The following is a 23,267-nucleotide window of genomic DNA, read 5'->3' as shown; positions in this document are numbered from 1 at the left end:
AATGTTTTTCTTTTCTTTTTCTGGCATGTTATGAATTCAGATACAAAACAGTTGGGAAATGTTGCAAAAGGAATTAAATTATTTATTCATCACACACTCATTACACCCTCACTAGAAGGGTGTTTTCATTTGAACAAATAAAATCTTGTTTTCTGTTAATTCTGGGGAGGTTTGGGTAAACAAATTTATCGGCCGGGAAGAGCATTTTGGCCGGGAAGGCAAGAGAAGCCAGATGACTTATAACCTTGCCTTCTTTGGTTCGAACTCTTACCTAAGTTACAGTTTAAGCTCATTCTGGATTCAATTTTACAAATTGAAAGATCCTTTAGATGGAAAAACAAGGAGTTTTCCTGTATGAGATGTAATGCCATTGCCTTAATCCAGTCCACAGTAGCACTAGCTGGTTCAACATTGAAATGTTGACCAATGCAAAATGCTGCTTATAATAACTCTTCAAGACAGACTGAAACATCTTAAGTAGGATATTTACCTTCGTCTCTGTGATGTGCTCACCGAACGTCCTTGAGATAAAGAAGAACAAATAACAGAGTTTCTGTGTGACTTCTGAGTTATTGACTTCCAAACGGCCCACCACCTCTATCAATCGTGGAATACTGGAAGAGCGTGAAAGGGAAAAAGAAAACAAAATGAAAGTAAATTATACAAAAGTATTCTGACAAGAATCATAGTTTCAACTTGGTTTCATCAAACTTCAGAACTTTGTCTGAAATTTTGGAAATGCCAGTCAAACAGAGAGATATATAGACTCACCAGCCTTGCTAGTGTTAGCCAAAAGGCATGAGAAAATATTAAAACTGTTGTTTTATACTCTTGTTAGTATTTCTAATTTGCTCTAAAGTTCTCCATTTTGTATAGCAACATTGGTTTTATTTTCACTATTTAATAGTATCTGCTCCTGTGAAAATTGGCAAAAACATCAAAAGTGTCCTTTGAGCTAAACTTGTAGTTTTCTATGCAAATATCAAAATCTATGGGTAAGGAACATTGTCATGACGAATGCAAACGTTTTCAACTCTGTAATCCTAGTATACATAACTGCATCCATAATAACAAATTTATGAAATGATCAGGAAAGCTAAATAGTACCAAAAAACACAGGCCAATCTCTGCAACTTCTGTGTCTCCAGGAGCCAAACTTCTACATCAAATATATCACATAACTTTATAAAGTCAATGAATCTGCTAATGAAAACACTCACAATTCATTAGTGAACCAGGTGAGACTATCCCAAGATTGCACCTCATCTTGGCTGATATGAGACTCAAAGGCACGAACCAGTCGAGCTAACCTAGACTCGTATCCGACGATGGTGTGGACATCTAAGAGAGCTGATGATGGGGTGGGAAATCGGGAAGCTGAAGAGAGAGAAAGGAAGAAAGAATCAGAGGTATTGAGATTCAGAGTGACTGAGATTAAAATGCCAGTGCTACCAGCTAAAATATAATCATCATTCCTGACTGAGACCAAATAATGATACAAAACTTGATAGATATGCTAATTGGACTTATTCAATGCTCAAGAAGTTACATAACTTAAGAACTTCTGTGACCGTTCTAATGAAAAAAAAAACAATTTCAGATACATTCCACCACAACACATTAAGAAAATCTTTAACATGTCCTCATAGCAGTGAAGGCTGAGCAAGTAGTCTCTTGCCATTGCACCCACTGCTGGTCCTCTCCATTAGTTACTCCTTCGTACATTCCCTTTTCAGTAGCTGGATGAGCTTGAAAGGAACGTCTGGCACAATGCCACAAACACATGTTCAAACTGCATATTTTTAGTTTTTTGTTGTTGTTAGTTTTCCTTTTTTCTTTTTGAAGCTTTTTCACTTTGGAATCTACCTAATTATTGTTTCGTCTTAAATATGTTGCTCCATCACCACCCAAATCCCCATCCTCTGTTTCATCCCTGTTCATGTGAGTACCAAGCAAACTCCTTCTACGTTCTCCTACCTTGGAGTTCCTCCACATGTTCTGAGGCCAGCGCGGAGTCTTTGAAGGGAGCCGTTTCCATTATTGAGATGTAAAGCTTGGGAACGAGACATTGTAATGATGTGCAGTAGAGTTGAACCAGATGTTCATTGTCGTAAGAATCTGCAGAAGTCCGTTGTAGGTCCTATTAATGAAGATGGATGTTCACATATCACTCTATTATCATACACCAGGATATATAGCTTCAGATCATATCATTGCTTGGCATTGCTGCCAATGACAAAAATGCCAGAACTAATTTATTCCTTAAAACTGTCTGCAAAGTGCAAAAATTCTAAATATGTTTCTGTTTTAAAATATAAGTAAATGTAGAGTGCAATAAGGAAGGTGGGCTTGTCATCATGAGGTAGGTCCCTTGTTCAAATCCTGTGTTATAGCCAGAAAATTCCCAGCCCATTTTAATACTACAATAGTTTTCCGGTACATCCACGACGAGATCAGTGTGCATGGAGAAAGTAAAATATGTCATTACAAATCCTTTGCTATCTAGACTTAACTTACAGCAATTTTCCATAGTAAATATTATCTCTGTCAACACCCTTAACAGTCCATTCCCATTTTCTGACTCTAAAGTCAAAATATTAAGTGTTTTATCATCTGAATTGTTTGGAAAGACCCTACCAGAAAATGAACCAACTGCAAACATACTTGTAGGCACTACAGCACTGTCCAATGAGACAACCACAACCAATGAATAATTGCAGCATAACATCCCATCTCACTCTCTCTATATATATAAAGCAATACAACCCTTGAAAGATGAAGGAGGTAACCATATACCACATAAGGAACTGACTACTCTTGTTATATAAAAAAGTGTCACTCTCCAATGAAATACGGACTTCTATGAAGCTTCAACAAATCTATTATTGTAGGGTTAATTGCACTAAAACCTTGTAGGTTACCCCCTCCTATGTATATATAACAAGTAAAATACAGCCCATGGAAGGGGAATGTGCTTACCACTGCTGCTACCTCTAGACGCTTCACTATAGCAGTTACCAGACTTGTCTCAAGTCTGTTTAGTTCCTGGGCCCAGGATGCAAATGCCGGAAGGAATACCTCCCTGGCAGCAGAACTCACTGCAGGTGAGCTGTTCCTCAATGTGTTCAGGAGCAAGTCTAGGCCCTGTGTGAACATGAACGCAAGAGAAGATATGTATTTAAAGAACCGTACGAGATAACGTAACTTGTTTTGTGTTGTGTATACGACAAACACATCTCAGGATACTTATTAAGTGCATGGACAATTGGATGGAAACCTCTTGGCCAAGTATTTAAATATAAGTATTCCCCTGGTTGGTTTCTTTCTTTTCTCCATCCCTTGTCTACTAAATCCTCTTACATCTATCTCATTTGTGTTCACCCTGCTCATTAACTTGTCTGTATTCTGTGTGTGCATTTGTCCCTTCTGTTACTGTAACTTGTCATTCAGCCTCTGAAGAAAATCCTGCTAGGATTGAAATGTCAGGCCCTACTATCAATCACAATGTAAGCTAAAAGTGTTATATAAAGACCTTCTCATTTATTAACACTCTCTGATAACTTTGCATACTGTACCACACATATTACCATCAACCACAATGTATGTTAAAAGTGTTAGGTATGGCCTTTCCTTTTATGAACACTTCATGGTAATGTGGTGTACTATCAACCACATCCTGAACTCAAAGCGTGTTAATAAGGCAAGTCTATTATTGTATGGAATATGCAGTATTTGGGCCCATCCTCTAACACCTCTTGCAACAAACTATGACTAAACTTTGTGGGTACTCTTCATATCTATCTTAGCAATCAACGTTGCCAACAAACTTAGTAATTATGAGCATACAATACATAACAGGAGGGGAAAACTCCAGAATTTAAAGTAGCCATTTTCCAATAGCAACAAATAGCAAGCCGCTCTGGTGAAACAGTAAACAATATGTTAGATACATCTGCTCGATGGAAACTGTTGTGATGTCGGACTGTATTCTTTCACAAGTTCAGATATTATCTATTTATGAAGAGCACTATTTTGTAGCTCGACAAAATCATTAATTCTGCAAGCCGATAGTGAACGAAGGACTCTTACCTGGTTGTATTTATCAGCATCTTCAATCAGAGAGAAGACCATCCCGAGACTCTTCACTGCTGCTATTTTGACCTCCTCTGTTTTATCATCCAGAAGCTGCTGTAACATGGAGAGCACCAACGAACCAACGATAGCAGACTGAAGGAGAGAACAGACCAAGAGATGCTGTAACTGTCGACTATTGTCAACCTAGCCAGTGATTGTGAGATTATGATTATCTCAATTATGAAGCATGCTGCCATTTAGAGAGTGACTGAAGTACTTACACCCTCCCCCACATCGTGATGTGTCAAATCGCTGAATAAAACATCATTTTGTTGGTACAAATGAAGCATGAAAAGAGCATGACAAGACATAAGATATCACCACAACACTAGTGGCCCTCTTAATAAACCAAAGCATTGTTATGGATGGAAACGTCAATTAAGAGTAAACGTTACCGGTAAGAATGAAGCGAGAGCACCGCAAGACTAGTGGCCCTCTTAATAAACCTAAGCATTGTGATGACTCAAATGGTCATTTTAGAGTTGAGATTACTGGTAAGAATGAAGTGATAGCACCACAAGACAAGTAGCCCTCTTTAATAAACCAAAGCATTGTGATGAATCAAATGGTCATTTAAGAGGGTTACCGGTAAGAATGAAGTGAGACCACCATACTACTAGCATCCTTCTTAATAAACCTAAGCATTGTGATGACTCAAACGGTCAGTTAAGATTACCGGTAAGAATGAAGTGAAAGCACCACAAGACAAGTAGCCCTCTTTTAATAAACCTAAGCATTGTGATGAATCAAATGGTCATTTAAGAGTTAAGTTTACCGCTAAGAATGAAGCGAGAGCACCACAAGACAAGTAGCCCTCTTTAATTAACCTAAGCATTGTGATGACTCAAATGGTCAGTTAAGATTACCGATAAGAATTAAGTGATAGCACCACAAGACAAGTAGCCCTCTTAATAAACCTAAGCATTGTGATGAATCAAATGGTCATTTAAGAGTTAAGGTTACCGGTAAGAATGAAGCGAGAGCACCACAAGACTGAGCGACCAAGAGTCTTCTTTCTGTGAATTTATGGGTGATTTGCTCCCAGCATTGAGGTAACAGTTCTGTCTCTGCTCTGCCTTGCCCGGCATGTTTAGCAAACGCCACACATCCATTCAGAATGACTTGCCTATGTTAGAAATAAAAAAGAAAGTAGAAACATTTTTTGAACCCTCAAAGGGAAATACATCTCAATTACAACATCTGTGACTATTCGTGGACGACTCACACCTAGCTGACTATCAGTGGAGAAATTGGCTGCATTTGGTAATGTTACACTTTTTCAAACAGTTCAAAACTTGAGAGTAAAATTGTATTTTGTTGTATTCATCGTGTTTTACATTTTGAGTTACTGCGAAATGTTTTACTGTTCAACATCTTGAACAGGACAAAAAAAGTTTATTTATTTGCTTGTAAGATTTGAGACAAATAAAATTGTCGTCAACAAGTGTTTGACTTACGTTTATAGCCTGAAATTGCACATTTTTGAGTGACAACAAGTGGCTTTTGATGGAACTATGGTCAACTTCTTTAACATTACAAATGAAGGACAGAAACCATGAACAAAGAACTGTTGTAAATGATGGATAGCAAAACCAAAATTGTGCAAAATTTTACATAAAACCAAAATTTTACATAAATCTTTTAACATCTAGAAAAGACAAAAGTTACCTCTGCTCTTCATCAGGTTTCTTAATAAGGTTGAACAGAAGATTAAGGAGCTTGTCTCTCTCCTTAGGGTCAGGATGGAGGGTACCAGCTGACAGAATCAGGGGAACCAATTCCTTGAAGGTAAAAGAAGAAAAAAGTATAAAGGATGAGAAATGTGTGATCACTACCCTGTAAGTAGAGGTGTCTTGATGAGGTTGGAGGAGAAAAGATTCATGAGAGAGAAACCTACCTCTCGTTTGGCAAGAAGTACGTTGGGGGTGATGTGGGGTAGACAGCGGGCTAACATCTCGACGAGGCTGTCTAGGGAACTGCTCATGTGGGATACTTCATCTACGAGTCTCGTCTCTCCGGTGGTCCTGGATGGCATGATAGTCTCAAGGAGAGCTTGATGGAATGCAGCTGAATGGGTTCTTTGGGATGAAAGAAGAACAAACGTATGTGAAGATGGGTGATGAGCTATAGAAGAGAGATCTAAACAGTTGGTGAAGGTTGGAAATTATTAGAAGATGAGTGAATAAAATTGAAATATTCCTTTGCCAATAGTAAGCTAGCTTATTAACATTGGCGCCAGGAGAGAAATTGATTCAAAAAACAAACTGTTGATTGTTTCAGTGGTTTCAAACATGTGAAGATAGTTCATAATAGATATTTAAAGAGTACAAATATTCAGTAGGACACATGTGAGTATGAAGCAATGTAGCAATTCTCAACACATGGGTTCAAAACCAAGAATAACACTGTTGCACAGGCATACCACAGATCACCATGGCCTAGAACCAACCTCAACAGTCATGGAATATTCTTTGAACAAATGCAACCTCCTTACTCCGTTCTGTTTGTATGACACAAGACCTATACAGACAACTTTAGCAGCTCTTTTGCTTTTAGACCGGGGTATAAAGAATGTCCATAGTATTGCAACAGAACATATAATTGCTTAATCATCATAATAACCATGCAGGTATGCAACAGAAATTCCAAAACTTACTGGTTTGGATATTTACGAGTGACGAGCTTACCTGTCTCCTCACAACCTTAGCACCTCATTCTACTGTGCCTATAAAGTCCTGGTAAATAAATAACACTGTGCGCCCTCTATGACCGGACCCCCCTTCCGGTCCCTCCTCCTTTCTCATGAGACCATTCCTAAAGAGTGGCCTCACGGACACGGGAGTGGGGGTGGCAAGGTCTGGCCACCCCCAACGACTCCCGTCGAATTAACTTCCCAAAGTGAACCCCTAACAAAAATTCACTGACGCCTTCCTAGCAGGGGGGAGTGTAACCCTCCCCGGCGCAGCGGGAAGGGGGGACACTCTCCTGAACCCTGCAGGCGGAACTACCCCTTAAACTAACAAGGAGCCTAAAGGTTTACGGTCCGCCACTTGTTACCTTTAGACCAACTTAGGTGAGAACGTAAGTGGAAGACTATGTACGCAAACGCATACGAAAACACCTAGGTACACTCACCGATAGACCTTGTCGGTGGCTCTCTGGTGGAAGGTGGATCTGTCTATCTGGTGTGAAGCTCGGAGTCGTGAGTCAAGTCGAGCGACCGCTCCTCCGTCCGGCTGTGTCCCACCACCCTCTCGGGGGAGGGAGGCGGGAATGGAGACAGGTAAGCTCGTCACTCGTAAATATCCAAACCAGTAAGTTTTGGAATATTTACTTCGCTCCTCGCTTACCTGTCTCCTCACAACCTTAGCACCGAGTGGCACTGCCCGATGGTGGGAGGCCCGAGGGGTGGGACCTGTTACCCACCGGACCTCGCATCACCGCGCTACCAAATGCCGCTTCGGCGTGTAAAGTGTCGGTCAAGTAGCAGGCGACGAACGTAGTTGGAGTTCTCCACGCTGCTGCTTTGAGTATGTCCTCTATCGGGATGCCGGCGAATAGGGCTGTAGAGGCCGCGACCCCTCTGACGTCGTGAGCCCTTGGTCGGGAGGTCCCCGATGTGAACGGGCGTATGATCTCTACTAGCCACCTGGATAGAGTGTCTTTGGAGGCCGCTGCGTAGGGTGGCCGTGGTATGATGAAGAGAGAAGTTGATTGTCTTAACTTTTCTGTCTTGCTCAGGTACCACTTCAGTGCCCTGACTGGACACCATCGTTTGTCCTCGGCTACTGATGACATGGTCTTAATTTCCGGGATGAAAATGTCTCCTGGCAAGAAGGTCAAGGTCTGGTACTTTGCAATAAATGACGGGTCTGGAACCATCCTTACCCGTGGCCCTCAAATCTGATGTGATTCTGCTTGGTGGATAGGGCGTGGAGGCAACTCCTCCTTCTTGCTGACGCAACTGCGACGAGGAAGAGTGTCTTTTTTGTGAGGGCAGCCAGGGAGGCGTTAGCCATTGGTTCGTATGGTGGTCATGCCAGGGCATGTAACACTGCTGAGAGTCCCCAGGAGGGGGCCAGCCGTCTGATCTGTGGGCGACGGTTCGCCATGCCTTTGACGAGTTGTGCAATGTACGGGTTATTGCTCAGTGTGGAGCCATCTGGGAAGCCCTGGTGGATGGCGGCGATGGCCGACCTGTAATTCCTGATAGTGGAGACTTGTTTCCCTTCTCCAAAGAGTGAGAGGAGGAAGTCGGCTATCTGTGTCACAGAGGCAGCAGGCAGCAGTATCTGTCTCGGTCGGCACCATTGGTCGAACTTCCGCAGACGGGAATCGTAAGTCGCTGCGGTCGTTCCCCTTCTAGCGTCGGCTGCCATCGCGGCAGCTGCTTCTGAAAAGCCTCTCTGTCGTAGGGAAGACCGGACAGCCTCCAGGCAACTAATTGTAACCCCTTGATGTCTGGGTGGGAGAGAGTTCCCTGTCTCTGGGACAGTAGGTGGGGCTTGTCCGGTAGACTCACTGGGACGTCCATGAGGAGCTGAGGGATCTCGGCGAACCAGGGTCTGCGAGGCCAGAACGGGGCTATTAGTGTGAACCTGCCCTTGGAGTTCCGAATTTTTCTGAGGACTTGTCCTATCATACACAGCGGCGGGAAGATATACGCCTCCATGCGGTCCCAAGAGAGGGACATTGCGTCCGTGTGGTAGGCCAGGGGGTGGAATCGTCTGGAACAGAAGGTCTGGAGTTTGTTGTTCTTGTGTGTTGCGAACAGGTCTATCGTGGGCTTGCCGAAGATCGAAAAGATTCTGTCGCAGGTCTCCTGTTCCAGAGACCATTCGTTGGGGTCTATGTGCCCCCTGGATAAGGCGTCCGCCATCACGTTGAGCTTGCCCGCGATGTGGGAAGCCCGTAGGATCGTACCGGAGTCCTCGGCCGCTGTTATCACCTCCCACGCGAGTCAGCACAGTCTCTCTGAGTGGGTGCCCCCCTGCCGATTGATGTAGGCCACCACTGTCGTGTTGTCGGTGAAGATTGTGGTTATCGTTCCCTGTACGTGGTCGTTGAAAACTTCCAGGGCTCTTTTGACCGCCCTCATCTCTAGGATGTTGATGTGGAGAGATCTTTCTGTTTGGGACCACGTCCCCCATGCTGTGCGATTGCTCCAATGAGCTCCCCATCCGGACAGTGACGCGTCCGTCGTTATCGATGTCATTGGTAGCTGTATCGCAAAGGGTACCCCTGAACTCCAGTTGTTTGGGTCGAGCCACCATCGAAAGTGTTGGGTGACCTCCTCTGACCTGTAGATGAGCGTTGTTTGTCTGGGTCTGTAGGGTCTGCGGACCTCAGGAGGTGCAGTTGCAGGGGTCGCATGTGTAGCCTGCACAGTCTCACTATATCGACGAGGCTGGCCATGAGTCCCAGGGCCCGGAGCCATGTCCCCGTTGGTGACCCCCGGTGTACCAAGATCTGTTGTGTGGTCGCCTTGACTGCCGCGACTCTTTCTTCTGAGGGTCGGGCTACCCCGGTGGTGAAGTCCAGTATGGCCCCGAGGAACTGGATCGTCTGGGAGGGCGATAGTCGTGATTTCTTCTGGTTCACGATCCAGCCCAGTTCTTGAAGGGTCTGGAGCGTTTTGTGGACGTTGTTGGTTGCTTCCGATAGGCTGTTCCCTACTACCAACCAGTCGTCTAGATATACGTAGAGGGTGACTCCTCTTTTTCTGAGGTAGGCGACTACTGCTCCCGCGACTCTCGTGAAGGTTCTGGGAGCCGTGGCTAGGCCGAATGGGAGCGCCCGGAACTGGTAATCTTGTTCTGCGTACCGGAACGCTAGGAATCGTCGGTGTTCTCTGTGTATCAATATGTGCAGGTAAGCGTCCCGTAAGTCTACGGTCGCCGCCCACATGCCCTTTCTGAGTAGGGGTAATATTAAGTTTAAGGTCTCCATACGGAAGTGTTTTGGTCTGATGTGTTTTGTGTTCAGGGGTTTTAGGTTTAGGATGGGACGCCAGGAGCCGTCCCGTTTTTTGGTCAGAAAGAAGGAGGACCGGAAGAGCGGTCCCGTCTCTTCCGGAACTCTTGTAATTGCCTGCTTGGCCAGCAGGGCCAGAATTTCCCCTTCTAGGGCTAAGCGTTTGACGGGGTCCGTGGGTGTGAGTGTCTGCCTTCCTCCGCCCCCGAAAGGTGGGCTGGAGGAGAATTCTATTTTGTACCCGTGTCTGACTGTGTCCAACACCCACTTGTCCCCGCCAATAAATTCCCATTGCTGGGAGAAGTTTGATAGTCTCCCCCCCACCGGCGGAATGGCCGCGGTGAGGTGGGCACCCCTAGGGCCGGGCGGCGAACGCTGGTCGGATGGAGGAGCGGTGACTGTCCCGTCTGGTCGACGTCGAGCCTCTGCCTCCTCTGGGGGCCCAGGGGCGGGTCGGACGGAAGGCTGCCCCCCCGGCTTCTGCCTCTGAGAGCTCCTCTGCTCATAGATTTGGCGGGTGCTGCTCTCGTTCCTCTAGGTGCTCTGCTCTCCCTCGGGCGGAAGGGTCTGGTTCTCTGGGTAGGTGGGGGTCGGAATTCTGATTTGGCCAGAGTCTCCCTTCGGGCCACCTCTTCCTGCAGTTTCTTTTGGAAGCAGCCCGCGAAAAGGTCTTCCCCGAGGATTGGTAGTTCCAACATTCTGTCCTTAGCCTCCGTCGAAGGCCAATGGATGGCGGAGACGATGTTTTGTCTACGGGCCTTTACGGACCTGGTAGCGATCCTTGCAAATTGATCGTACGCGAGCCTGACGAGGGGGCCCAGCAGCAGGAGGAGCTGGCCCGCTTCGTCCCTGGATACTTGGCTGCTGTCCTCAGGTAGTTGTTGGTGGTGTCGCATGAGGACTTCGGCTGATAGCATTAGTACCGATGCGAACTTCATGCCCGAACGGGCTGCCATGTCTACCTCTACCAAGAGCTCTTCTAGCTTCCTCTGGTCCGGGGTCTTGAACACGTGTGTGGATGAGGCCCCTTGTTCGGCTTTTAGCCTCTCCTTGGCCTCCTGGGGGATGGTTGGAGATCTAAATAGATCCCTCCAGGCCTCGTCAGGTACCCTGACCGCTCTATCTGCCCTGGCCGGGAAGGCCGTCCACTTGGTCTTGTTGGCAATGGCCTCAAATCTGTCATAGCAGGTTGCGTCTACTGGTGCGGTAGTTTTGGGCTTATATGACGCTTCGCCGGTCGCTGTCAATTTTGATACCCGGCCCGCCTTCTGCGGTTGCGTCTCGGGTTCCTCGAACCCCAGGTGTCGTCTAAATATGTCTGCCGCCCGTGTTATTAGCTCCTGTGGGAGGGCTCCTCCTGTCACGGGCGCCTCCTCCGGTTCGTAATTGTGGCCAAAGCTGTCCTCCATAGGATCGTAGTCGAGAGGATCTGGATCTATGGGCTCCCCTTCGTCCTCCAAGCCGGAAAGATTCACCGACGCTCTGCAATCCAGAGCGTCTGGGTCCGGGGCCGGTTGCGGGGTCATGGTCGGTACGGGGCTGGTAGGGCCCGGTGCCACGTCGGCTACCGTGGACGTCCTTTGCTCCAGCAGGGGCCGTAGCAGGCCGGTGAGTTTAGATAGCCAAGCTGGCTCCTCTTCCTGGTGCCGTCTCGGGGACCGGCGCCTCCTCTTGGATCTTCTGTATCCATCGTCGGAAGAGTCCGAGGACTCGTCGGAGATTGGAGAGTATCTCTTCCTCTCCCTCCGTCTTGGGGATTTTGTATGCGACCCCGATCTCTCCCTTCTGGGTCGGCGGGAGGACTCTCTCTCCCTGCTTTCTCGGGCCGGGATCTCCGTCGGAACCCGCCTCTCCGGCTCCCTGTCCGGCTCCCTGGAACGGGACCGGCTCCGTCTCCGCGTCCCCTCGGTTACTCTCTCTTTTGGACCCGAGCCTCCCACGCGCTCTGTGGGTTTGTTTAGCTGCGGCCCGGACTGAGACGGAGTCTCCAGTCCGGCCGAGCTGTGCCTCTGCTTCGGAGGTCTTTTCTTGGCAGGAGCCTTGCCTTTGCTCCTGCCCTTCCCTCTGGCCGTAACTGATCCGGACGTAGCCGGGGCCGTTAGGGGAATTCTTTCTCTTTCTCTTTCCTCTCTCTCTACCTCTTTCTCTCCTTCGGCCCTCTCCTGGCCACTCTCCTCCACCTCTCTCTCTACTACTCCCTCCTCCTCTCTATCTCCCGTTATTCCTGGAACCTCCGGCGCCCCGATTGCGCTCGGGATCGAGTCCAGCCTTCCCTGGAGCTTGCTACGTAAGCCCTCAAGCCACAGGTCGATGTCCTGCCACTGAGCTGGTGTAAACTTAATACACACCAGGCAGGGGTCTCGTCGAGTGCAGGATCTGCATTTCGGACAAAGGTCGTGTTCGTCCCAGGCTCTGCCTGGGCGAAACATAGAGCAGTTGATGCACTTCAATGGATTGCGTGACATGCTGAATAACTGGATTAAGGAAGATTACTTCTTAGTGATAAATGAACAACGATAGAAGCTTAACGTAAGAAGGGAGAACTAGGGAGGGAATTAGGCTTAGGTGGAGCGTAGCGTAACCTAGCAACGGTAAACAAGGTAACGCTACGGGGTGGCCTAACAAGAAAATGCTAGCTGAAACGAAAATGAGAGAGCGAGAAATACATACAAAAAGAGTGAAATATGAATCCCCAAAAGGGGGACGAGAGAAAACTAATTGGGGGGAGGCCTCTTTGCTTTGTTGCGAGTAAACAAGCTATGAAAACACACTAACAACAACACGCCTCAGCGTGGGGAGGAATAGGGCGGGAACCTAGGCAGTTTCGCGGAACTGCTAACCCCGCCGCAAACCAACCCGAGGAGGAACGCACTACGAAAACAGTCCCCAAAACCCTCCCTTTTTGACAAAAAGGATACTTATCGGTCAGGAAAGGACTGTCAAACTTCTAAAGATCCGAAGCTAAAAAACTTCCGGCGATCGTCGAAGAAAACCAAGACAAATTTCCAAGGAAACTATCCACAAGAAAAATATGCGTGTAGGCACTTGGAATGGTAGAATGAAAAAGGAGGAGGGACCGGAAGGGGGGTCCGGTCATAGAGGGCGCACAGTGTTATTTATTTACCAGGACTTTATAGGCACGGTAGAATGAGGTGCTAAGGTTGTGAGGAGACAGGTAAGCGAGGAGCGAAGTAAATCACTTAATTAACATCATAAAACCCAGTGAGTCTTTTACACTATAATAGATACATGTTGGAAATGGATGTAATGTAATTCTATTTCCACAATTTCCCCACTTGTTTCTTTGTTCGTCAGTCATTTGCCATTGTTTTCATTAATCCTAGCTGTTCTACGCACCTCTTCTTGTTCCCAGTGGTCTTCTTCTCTGAGTCTTGCATCTGCTCGGGACCGGAATCTTCTCCTCCGCTCTCAGTCCTTCCAATGTCTGCCTCATCTTCATCATTTTGTACCTCTTTGTCCTCCTGCTCCTGCGTGTGGTTCTGCCTAGCCTCTTTCCTCTCCGTTGAGGGTCCGTTGATAGCTGGCTCCTTTACTGGCTCTTCTGAATTTGCAATCATGGCTTTTCGTTCATTGGATGCTAAGATATTCTGATGTTTCAAGTCTTCTAGTTCCCTGTAGAAAAGGACATTAAAACAACCAGATTTACTTCACTAAGTTAGTCTATTCCATTTTTATGGCATCCATCCATCTTGACCCCCCCTCCCCTCCTCCTTTTTGTTTGTCCTGAACTTTGCATGGTTCGCAAATCAACCAAAGTTCATACCTCAAAGTTCAATGTGCTCGATTCCACAAGAGTAACATGTTTACCCTTGTAAGGAAATAACCGTTCCCTTACTAATTGAGTTAAACATAGCACTAGCAAGCCCTGAACTGTTATAAACTGAAACTTCATGTCTAACAATAATTTGCTCGAAAATCCCAACATTTACTGGGTTGGGGGTTAATTGTACAAGTGATGAGCTTACTGTCTCCTCAGAACCTTAGCACTCTAGTTCAATAGACACAGTTCACTCTACCATTTTGCTCTACCAATTCAATTTAGAGCTCTACCAATTCAATTTAGACATAGTTCACTCTTGACACAGTAGAGTGAGAGGGTATTAATAAATTTGACTCCATAATGGTGAAAAAAATGCTTCAGAGAGAAACAATTTAAAGATCTTGTTGATATATATATTTTGCAACCAATCATGTACAAACTGCCTTCCAAACTGTATTTCTACTTACTGTCTAACTGCTTCTAATTCTTTCATTAAATTCTCCTTTTCTTCATTAGTCTGTCGAACTGTTTCTTCAAGTTTCGAAATGTCGGTCTCCTGTGAATTATAAGATATGGAGAGATTCAGTTTTGAAGAGAACCAAATTTGCAGAAACAATTCGACAAGTGTTGATGCAAGACTATGCCAAACGGAATCTATGACATTATGCCAGCCAAATCAATGTTACAGTCTTCCTAAAGTACCAAAAAATGTATACGAGTGTGTGTGCATATGACAGAGAGAGGGGATGGACAAAAGAGGACTTAGTTAATGTAACATGGAAAACTAATCTAACATTAAGGAATACAGAGATGTGTAAACATACATACTAGCACACAAGTTTTGACTATCAATGGGTTTGTCTGTGTTTAAACAAAAGCATGGAAAAGCTCAATTTGATCTTTATATTCAAATTTGCTCATGGATTCTTCTTTTCTAAAGTTATGGTATGTATCTGTCACTAATGACAGAGCCTAGATAACAGCCAACAGGATAGGTATGTGTTGATATACTATACAGTACTGATTTCGCTTAACTCCCGTTAAAATTCGTTGAAAGAAAAATAACCGAAATTCTTTGTTTTTCATCGAAATTCGGCGATTTTTATCGATTTTTATCGTTTTTTATCGAATTTTATCGATTGGTTATCTCAGTCATTTCCTTCGTGGAATTTTCAACGGTACGTTGAAATTCTTTTTTAAACGAAATAGAAGGTCAATTTGTGGTTACACGAAACGTCGGAAAACGCGTAACTTCGTTTATTTATATCAGTTAGACTTTAGTTCAGTCGTTTGAAAGAGGGAATATTTTCGAAAGCATTCTCATGCTTATATGAGTAGTAACACTCAAAGAAACGCTTAATTAAACTGACGGGGGACGTTTTCTGACTGTGAACCCCAAACACAGTGACATAAGTCTTAACTTCGCCAGGCTTTTAGAGAGGTTGCAGTCAAAGCTATGTACCACGAGGCACCCTTCCAAATAAGTTGAAGTTCTGTTTAACCATTTAAATAACAGTGAATGGACATATAAACTTGGTTTACTTGCAGAATACGAAAAATAGTTATTTCTAAGAGATGTAAATTTGTTTTTTTATGAGAGTTGAAGTATGAAACTTTGTTTCCGAGCGAAAACATGTTACTTGAAGCAAAATAAAGATGCCCCGCCCATTCTGCGAGGACGCTTCCATTTTTCAAAAAGGCGTTTTCTCTTTTTATTTTTTCTATTTTGTTTACATTTTAAACATGAAAATTATTTAAAAATATGTGAAGAACTTAGTAATGTACTGCAAACTATCTATAAAAAAACAGAAAAACGATGTTTTAGGCATGAATAATGTGTTCAATATAACTCAAGTAGTAGGCTAATAGTCACAAGCTCATGATAGTGTCGTCAATTCGTTTTCCCAGTTAATATGTGTGACATATATGGTCAATTCCATGATAAGGTCAACATCATACCAAAAAATTTAAAATCATTGTACATTAAAAATGTATAAGTTTCCAATAAATAGAATACTTGTAGTTACTAAAAATAATTTTTTCACCCCAGAAACATCATTTGTTTGATTATGGGGTCGGTAATAACAAATGGTTCCCGTAGTAACTAAATTATGAAAAATACAGTGAAATTTCATTTTGTGCAGATTTGTACATATTAATCATAGGTATCATCAGTGTTTTGGACTAATTATATTTGCTATAGCATAGTGCTCACTTAATAGCTTCAATTTTTTTTCTACATCAAGGCATTAGACAATAGTGGTGAATTGAAAACACCCTCGATTTACTGTCACGCGAGTCACAAAATTTACTGTTTTTGTTTTTTCTCTCCTTGCCTGCACAATAGTTTTACTCCAAATCATGAATATCAAGTCTTCACATAGATACCAAAAGGATTACTGAATTTTCCTTTCCAAAAGATATTCAAATTTTGCGGAAAATCACCCTTTATGAATGTCACGCGAGTCACGTCACGCGAGTCACGTCAATTCAAGATAGTGTTTCTACCTATTTTAACTGTGTGTTGGACTAATTATATTTGCTATAGCATAGTGCTCACTTTATAGCTTCAGTTTTATTTTGACATCAAGGCATTAGACAACAGTGGTTAATTGAAAACAGTAAACACCCTCGATTTACTGCCACGTGAGTCACAAAATTTACTGTTTTTGTTTCTTTTCTCCTTGCCTGCACAATAGTTTTACTCCAAATAATGAATATCACGTCTTCACATAGATACCAAAAGGATTACTGAATTTTCCTTTTCTTAAGATATTCAAATTTTGCAGAAAATCACCCTTTACGAATGTCATGCGAGTCACGTCACGCGAGTCACGTCAAATCAAGATAGTGTTTCTACCTATTTACTGTGTGAAATTTGCAGGGATGTTATAGTTTGATGAATGAATCACTGATTAAAGATATCATATATGCATTCCCCTTTAATTAGGCAACTTGAATACTATGGGCACACATAAAGCAACTAATTATGATAATTTCATTTGAAGTATCAGAATTTAAAATCATGAATATTTATTCGCAATGTAATGCCTATTTTATCACCACATTTGGAAAGTTAGCACTTGTCATTGATTTTTAAGTAATATGCAAAAACATTGTATCTGGCAATGCCATGTGCTATGACTTGACAACCTTAAGGTTTTAACTGCTCAATCATTCCCAAAATCCCATGAGCGAATGTATCTTCTCAAATATTACACTTTTGGTTTATTCAAATATGACAAATGACAATGGTAATTTGAATCACATTTTGATAGATCTCTTTCTTCTATAACTCTCAAATGAGTGACTTCAACAGAATAAATGTTGTTACAAATATTAATTGACAAGATATATTGCCTGAACAACTGTACTACCCGTACAGTATATTACCTACTGTCTGCAGTCATGAAGGTAACTTGGGGACATAATATCATCTGGACTTTCCCAAGGGAAGTACCTTTTGGACACTTTCTAGACCAATGAATGTTATATTTCACTATGCAAGATCTATACCTTTGATTCACTACTGCATTTGGTCTAGAACTATCCGAAAAGTGAACTAGTCACGCGAGTCACGTTTTCTTGTCACGCGAGTCACAATACATCTGCATCGTTTTTTTCATGCGTTACAACACTTTTTCAAAGTTGCATAGCAATTGAGGTAGAGGTGTTTTTCAACTTCGGTATGATTACAAAAAGTGATTGGAAATATTTTAATAAGACATAAGAAATCGAACATTTGTGTGTGCATTCTGATTTTTGCTAATAGTAACTGTCACGCGAGTCATGTTTAGTTTTTCGCCAATTTCACCCCCAATACTTGAGGTATAAATATTTTTTGTCTACTGTTGTAAGCATTAAGGCTTACCTTACTGACTAAATGAATGCTTTTCTCCCAGGTAATTTCTTTATTTGTTTAATGATATTAAATAGAGAGGAATTTTAGTAAAAATGTCACGCAAGTCACCGTGGAATTGACCATATCACCCGTGTACATCGATCAATGGCATGTTGAAATCCCGTGTGAAAATATGTTGACCCCAAAAGAGGCAAATGGTCGTTCTAGAAAGTACCGTCATAACATTAACAACACAAGGCCAGTTTGCTCTCTCAGGTCTGCACGTGTACAGCCATTTTTTTCACACATGGTATTATGCTGTGCATGCATTGCGGGCGGGATTGCGGCAAACATAAAAGAAAATGAATGAAAATGAAAAACTTACGATATTTTTCACAAATATTGATGCTTAGATAAGTGCTTCCTCACAATCAACGAGCCGCCTTAAAATTCGCTCCGCTTACGTAAAACTTCTATATATATAACACATGGAAAAACCCGAGATTTTACACACATAATTCCCACTGACATTGGTCACAGAACATAAGTAGGTCATTGAACTTTGCCCAAGTTCATCGCACCATGGGAACAACACAACAGATTGAACATGATGTTACATCTCCCGCCATCTGGACGCCGAGTGTAAATTTTGATGTTATATGCAAATTATGAATGGTACTGCGCAGCGCGATTAAAACTTAACCTATTGCGACACAAATTTTGGCTGTTGTTGAATTAACTTTTGTATCTAATGTAAGGTACTGTATCATGTATGTGACACAAGAGAAAGAAAATGAAATCGGAGGCTGCTCAAACCAGTTTCAACTTGATTTTTACAACCCATCGCACAACACGTGCGTGCGTAATTTGTTTTCTTAACATGACTTTTAATAAGTAAGCAGGAAAGGTGGGTAAGTATACTAATTTAGGCGAGTTTTTGTTAAAAATCTTGTGATAGATAGACAAATATATTGTTTTTTTCTTCAAAAGTTACGATGTTGCCGAAGGCCGAGTGATATAAATTCAGTGATCTGAACTTCTGAACACCACGAATACTGATCATGTGTGTTATTCTTTTCAGCAATTATTACACGAAAGGTTCGCAATATTATTGGGCCTAATTAGTAATTAACATACATTGATCGAGTGTCTTGTTGCCTGAATTGCTACCTGCTGGGGAAAAAACCTTAATTATTGTACTAATTATGTCCTATTTTCATTAAAAGTCGAGTGACCGTGCGTCGAAAAAAACCGCGATCGGGAAACGGCGTTTAAACGTTAAACCGACCGGCAGGCGATACGGTGAAACGGTTAGCGAAATATCTGTTGGGTCACACCCTTACTTAAACACACACAAAAACGACCTTATTGAATGAAAATATACTAAAAACCATATCGCAAAAACACAAAATCGCATATAACTCGAAAACGGAAGGAGATATCGACTTTTGTCGGCTGTATAGGGATTTCCTAAACCGAATTTTGATGCGCTCTATCCACCTGTGTCATTTATGAGCTTCTCCGACGTAAGCTGCAGTACGTAATTTCTCTATACCAGTTCCGCGAAATTTATTTACTGTACGCAATAAGCATCGTTCGCTATGTTTTCTTTCACAACGAATATTCAAAGTTGTGCTCCGCACGCTTCACAGATATTGTTTTATGTCGTTCATTTTCAATTCTACTTTAAAATTACCTTTTTCGAACGATGCATTGCATGCTTTATTAAACATTCCTGATTAGTAAAACTAAGGAAGGATATTCAAATATGTATTATTTTCATTTGATATGATTTTATGAGCTGTTCCACTTGAAAAACGATGATAAAACCGAAAAACAAAAACATTTACTTCTCATGTGACGCATACCGGGAGACTCATAAAAACTCCCCCTTCTCATTAAATTAAATGTACATGCCGTCAGGCCAGTTGAAAGCCGTCAGGCCAGTTGAAAGCCCTCCCTACTAATGTTTGATCAGCTCTTCCCAATATACAATACTCAAATAAGCAATGAAAATATATTCATTTTCCACAGATTTCTACCCAACGTGGGCCCCAAGTCACTGCTTTATTTTCTTAGTAGTCATGGATACAATTGTTTGCAACTCTCTTGCTGGCCAGGTGTTTCAAGTTTTATTAATAGCACGACTTCTGATTGGTTCATTCAAGATAAACTTTCTATCCCTGCTGGATTGTTCTACTTATAATATGAATGAATATTTGGTTTTCAGGTAACATCCATTCCATTACGAACAGTAGGGGTAAAATAATGTTTGCTTCTAGAGGCAGCCAGCCAAAGGTTCAGATAAATACTATGCTAATTAACAGATGGTAGGCGTGAATTTGACAAAGCCAGGTTTATGATTGGACTAAGCCTCTCAAAAAAAAGTTTGGTGGTGGGGATATCCAGGGTAGGGAATACACATGTTAGCAGCAAACTGCAGGTGGCCCAGACCCAGGCTGCGACCTAAATACCAGGGCAGTCCATCTGCATTCGCGGGCAACTTACAGTAACGGGTTAGGGGGAAAATAACAGGATGTTTTTTTATTTTTGCGTGCATTGAAGCTGGGGGAGATTTTTTGTACGGAATGCGCTCAGAAAAGTTTGTTTAGTGAGTGATGTTCTGTAGTAAACGGTACTGTAGTACGTCAAGTAACACAGGAATTTATTGGAAATAAAGATCTCTTTGATATCCAGCTACGACTGTTTCATTGTGGATATTTTTTTTATTTCTAGTTTTTCTGACGCTGCGTTCCTTGGTGAGCTAACCTAAACTTATCTTAGTTTAATACTAGCCTATAACTTATCGTAGAACGTGCTTATTACGATCGATCAAGACTAGTTTTTACTATCCTAGCCAAATCATTTTTCAAACACCTAGTAAAGAACTTACTCTATCTACAATCAAACTTTTGTAACATTTGTAATATTCCTCTACAACTTCTGGTAGAGTCTGAAAACGGCTGTAGTTAAACTAAGGATTCAACGCAAGTCACAACCTTGATATGTCTAGAATAGCCTTTGCGGTTTTTGATCGCGATAACTTTCGTGGAATTTTCGTTGAAACTTCGCTGACAACCCGTGCCCGCAGTAGTCTAAATCTTGTCAACGAAATTATTCGTTTTTAACCGATTTTCAACTTTTTTTATCGATTTTCAACGTTTTTTATCGATCGTTGATTTTTTTTCAACGGGAGTTAAGCGAAATCAGTACTGTACATATTTTTTATTCAAAGTTCTTGTATCAATGATGTCCTGGTTCCAGTCTGCTTGTATATGTACAACACATCCAGTGTAAGTAGGAAAGATATTGTGCTTACTCTTATGAATATATGTCCTTCAAGGGATTTTAATCTGACATCAAATATTCAACTTTGAATGCAAATAAAACGTAAATGTTCTGACTCAATATATATGAAGTCATTCCAGATGGTTTGATGACAGATGTACCAAGTTTCTCCTGTTTTATATTGGAACAAAGTCTCTGGTAACATTGCCGAGAGATGGTGCCATCATGAGAAATATCATGGATCTTTAAAAATCTCTTTCCAAATGCTGGAATTCTTGCACATAACAGCACATGATCCAAGTGCAGCAGTTTACAATGGAAGATCAAAAAACATTCAATGAAGGAAAACACAACCTATGGTAAGAGACAGCCCACTAAATGTTCTCTTTTATAAAGTAGTTGAGAGGTTATCTGGGGAGGGGGGAGTGGGGGGAGGGGAACGACTCTGAGACCTCCCTGTATATGTTCTCACCATTTGAAGGCGTTTCTGGTCGAAAGCCATGGCGATGTCAGCCTCTGCTTCCTCTGGCTGAGCCTCTTCAACGGTGTCATCACCGCATCCGACATCCACCATCTCCTTGGGTGGTATCACATGCTTGCCATAGTCCCGATAAAGGTGAAACAGATCTGGTGGGCGAGGGACGTTGAGCCCGACATCATCCCAGTCATCAAAATCCTGGAAAGAGTTTAAAAAAACCCATAAATAAACAGATAGAATTTAGCCAATGATTGATCTCCACGATGAAGACCCTGAACGTTGTTTAACTGAACATTATACTTCATAGTCGCAACAAAATCCATTCATCTTTGTCAAATGATGTCACTGCCCCATGACCCTAACACGCACTTCAATCTAATATATGTAGACAACCGTATCCTATGTTCTTTTTGTAGCAAAGCAGCTTCACGAGTTGGTTCTGATATATTTTGCAGGTAATATGGCATAGTGAAGTCCCACAACAATGCAGTTCCATAGTTTCAGTAGTGCAGTTTCATTTTAAATATACTGGAGTGAGAATATTTAAAAAATGTTAAAAATTTTCATATCACTATTCTTAAACCTGTCCAGGTGAGGATCAAAACAAGTATATTTTTAACTACAGTTATAACTGTAGTTCATTATCGTTCAGTTGGTTTTCATATCACTTTTCTTAAAACTGTCTGGGTGAGGAGATGTTGAGGATCAAAACAAACATATTTATAACTAGTTCATTATCATTCAGTTGGCTTTCATATTACTTTTCAACTGTCTGGGTGAGGAGATGTTAAGAATCAAAACAATCATATTTATAACTAGTTCATTATCGTTCAGTTGGTTTTTATATCACTTTTCTTAAAACTGTCTGGGTGAGGAGATTTTGAGGATCAAAAGAAGCATATTTATTTCTAGTTCATTATCGTTCAGTTGGTTCAAAATACAACGAGTTTGGCTGATCACTACAGTGTGGTTTGATCAATTGCCTTCTGATTCTTAGTTATAGTCGGCAGAGTTGGCAAAATTGCTGACAAAATTAAAGAAAGCTGCTATGAGTGACTTCTCATGAGAGTGAGAAGATAGTGAGGGACTAACCTGGTCTTCATTTTCATCCGAGAATGTTATCGAAGTTAGTCTGTAGCTGTTACTCAGCATGTACTCGTTGACCAGAAAATTGAGAGCTCTTTTCTCGAGTGGTTTTATCCCCTCCTGAAATATACAAAGAATATGGTAGTACTTAAAACACGGAGTGAACAAGAAGTCCAGGAAAGATCACCATGATCTAAAAAAGGATAATATTGCAACTGTGAGTCATTGAAACAATTTTGGTGGAATAAAGTGTTTAAGAAGATTGCGTTTTCAGGCTCAGTACTACCTTATACCATTCAGCCATACAGATAAATTTTGTATCCTTTTCCACAAGACATATTTTTGGGTTTTAACAGCATTCTTTCATAAAAACTTACCTCTGACTGAGGATTCTCACCCTCTGCTTGTTGGGGAACATGAACCGGAGATGAAGTTGCAGTTTCTGATAAAATAAGAATGAAATTTTGAATTTTATTTGCTGTAATTTATTGATCCCATTTCTCAGATAGTTTTCCATTGTTTAGTTAGTCCTTGAAATAATTTAATACATTTGTGTCCAACTTAACATTATGTTGCTGTAACCAATACTATGCATCATACATCAAAACCATAAATATTAAATTCTTCTGCAGGGAATAATTAACTATAACTTCTTATGAAACACTGACAATATATTAGTATGCTTT

At 42.2% G+C, this 23,267-nt stretch overlaps 2 protein-coding genes across 2 annotated transcripts in view; both read right to left on the bottom strand.

Annotated features, from left to right (window-relative positions):
- The window catches only part of LOC139965386 (RAB11-binding protein RELCH-like), a 50,135-nt gene that overhangs the window by 14,631 nt on the left and 12,237 nt on the right, over positions 1–23,267 (bottom strand). The window contains exons 3-15 of the mRNA XM_071967704.1: positions 22,959–23,023; positions 22,588–22,701; positions 21,490–21,693; positions 14,356–14,444; positions 13,465–13,740; positions 6,032–6,212; positions 5,803–5,915; positions 5,098–5,260; positions 4,090–4,227; positions 2,980–3,144; positions 1,978–2,140; positions 1,221–1,377; positions 491–614 (exon numbers count right to left, since the gene is read on the bottom strand). Coding sequence (XP_071823805.1) covers positions 491–614; positions 1,221–1,377; positions 1,978–2,140; positions 2,980–3,144; positions 4,090–4,227; positions 5,098–5,260; positions 5,803–5,915; positions 6,032–6,212; positions 13,465–13,740; positions 14,356–14,444; positions 21,490–21,693; positions 22,588–22,701; positions 22,959–23,023 — 1,952 coding nt within the window. The remainder of the gene's footprint in view (positions 1–490; positions 615–1,220; positions 1,378–1,977; positions 2,141–2,979; positions 3,145–4,089; positions 4,228–5,097; positions 5,261–5,802; positions 5,916–6,031; positions 6,213–13,464; positions 13,741–14,355; positions 14,445–21,489; positions 21,694–22,587; positions 22,702–22,958; positions 23,024–23,267) is intronic.
- LOC139965387 (uncharacterized) lies at positions 10,338–13,413 on the bottom strand. The gene is made up of 2 exons (XM_071967705.1): positions 13,026–13,413; positions 10,338–12,573 (listed from the first exon to the last, which is right to left on the bottom strand). The coding sequence occupies exon 2, from the start codon at positions 12,570–12,572 to the stop codon at positions 10,338–10,340; it is 2,235 nt and encodes a 744-aa protein (XP_071823806.1). The 5' UTR covers position 12,573; positions 13,026–13,413.

The sequence above is a fragment of the Apostichopus japonicus genome, chromosome 3 (assembly GCF_037975245.1).
Source record: "Apostichopus japonicus isolate 1M-3 chromosome 3, ASM3797524v1, whole genome shotgun sequence".
Taxonomy (NCBI): Eukaryota; Metazoa; Echinodermata; class Holothuroidea; order Aspidochirotida; family Stichopodidae; genus Apostichopus; species Apostichopus japonicus.
The sequence above is the reverse complement of the archived record's forward strand: the minus strand, read 5'-3'. Positions and strand labels throughout refer to the sequence as shown.

Bases quoted from the DNA above. Each gene is read 5' to 3' on its own strand.
- LOC139965387 (XM_071967705.1), bottom strand. From the start codon at position 12,572: ATGTCACGCAATCCATTGAAGTGCATCAACTGCTCTATGTTTCGCCCA.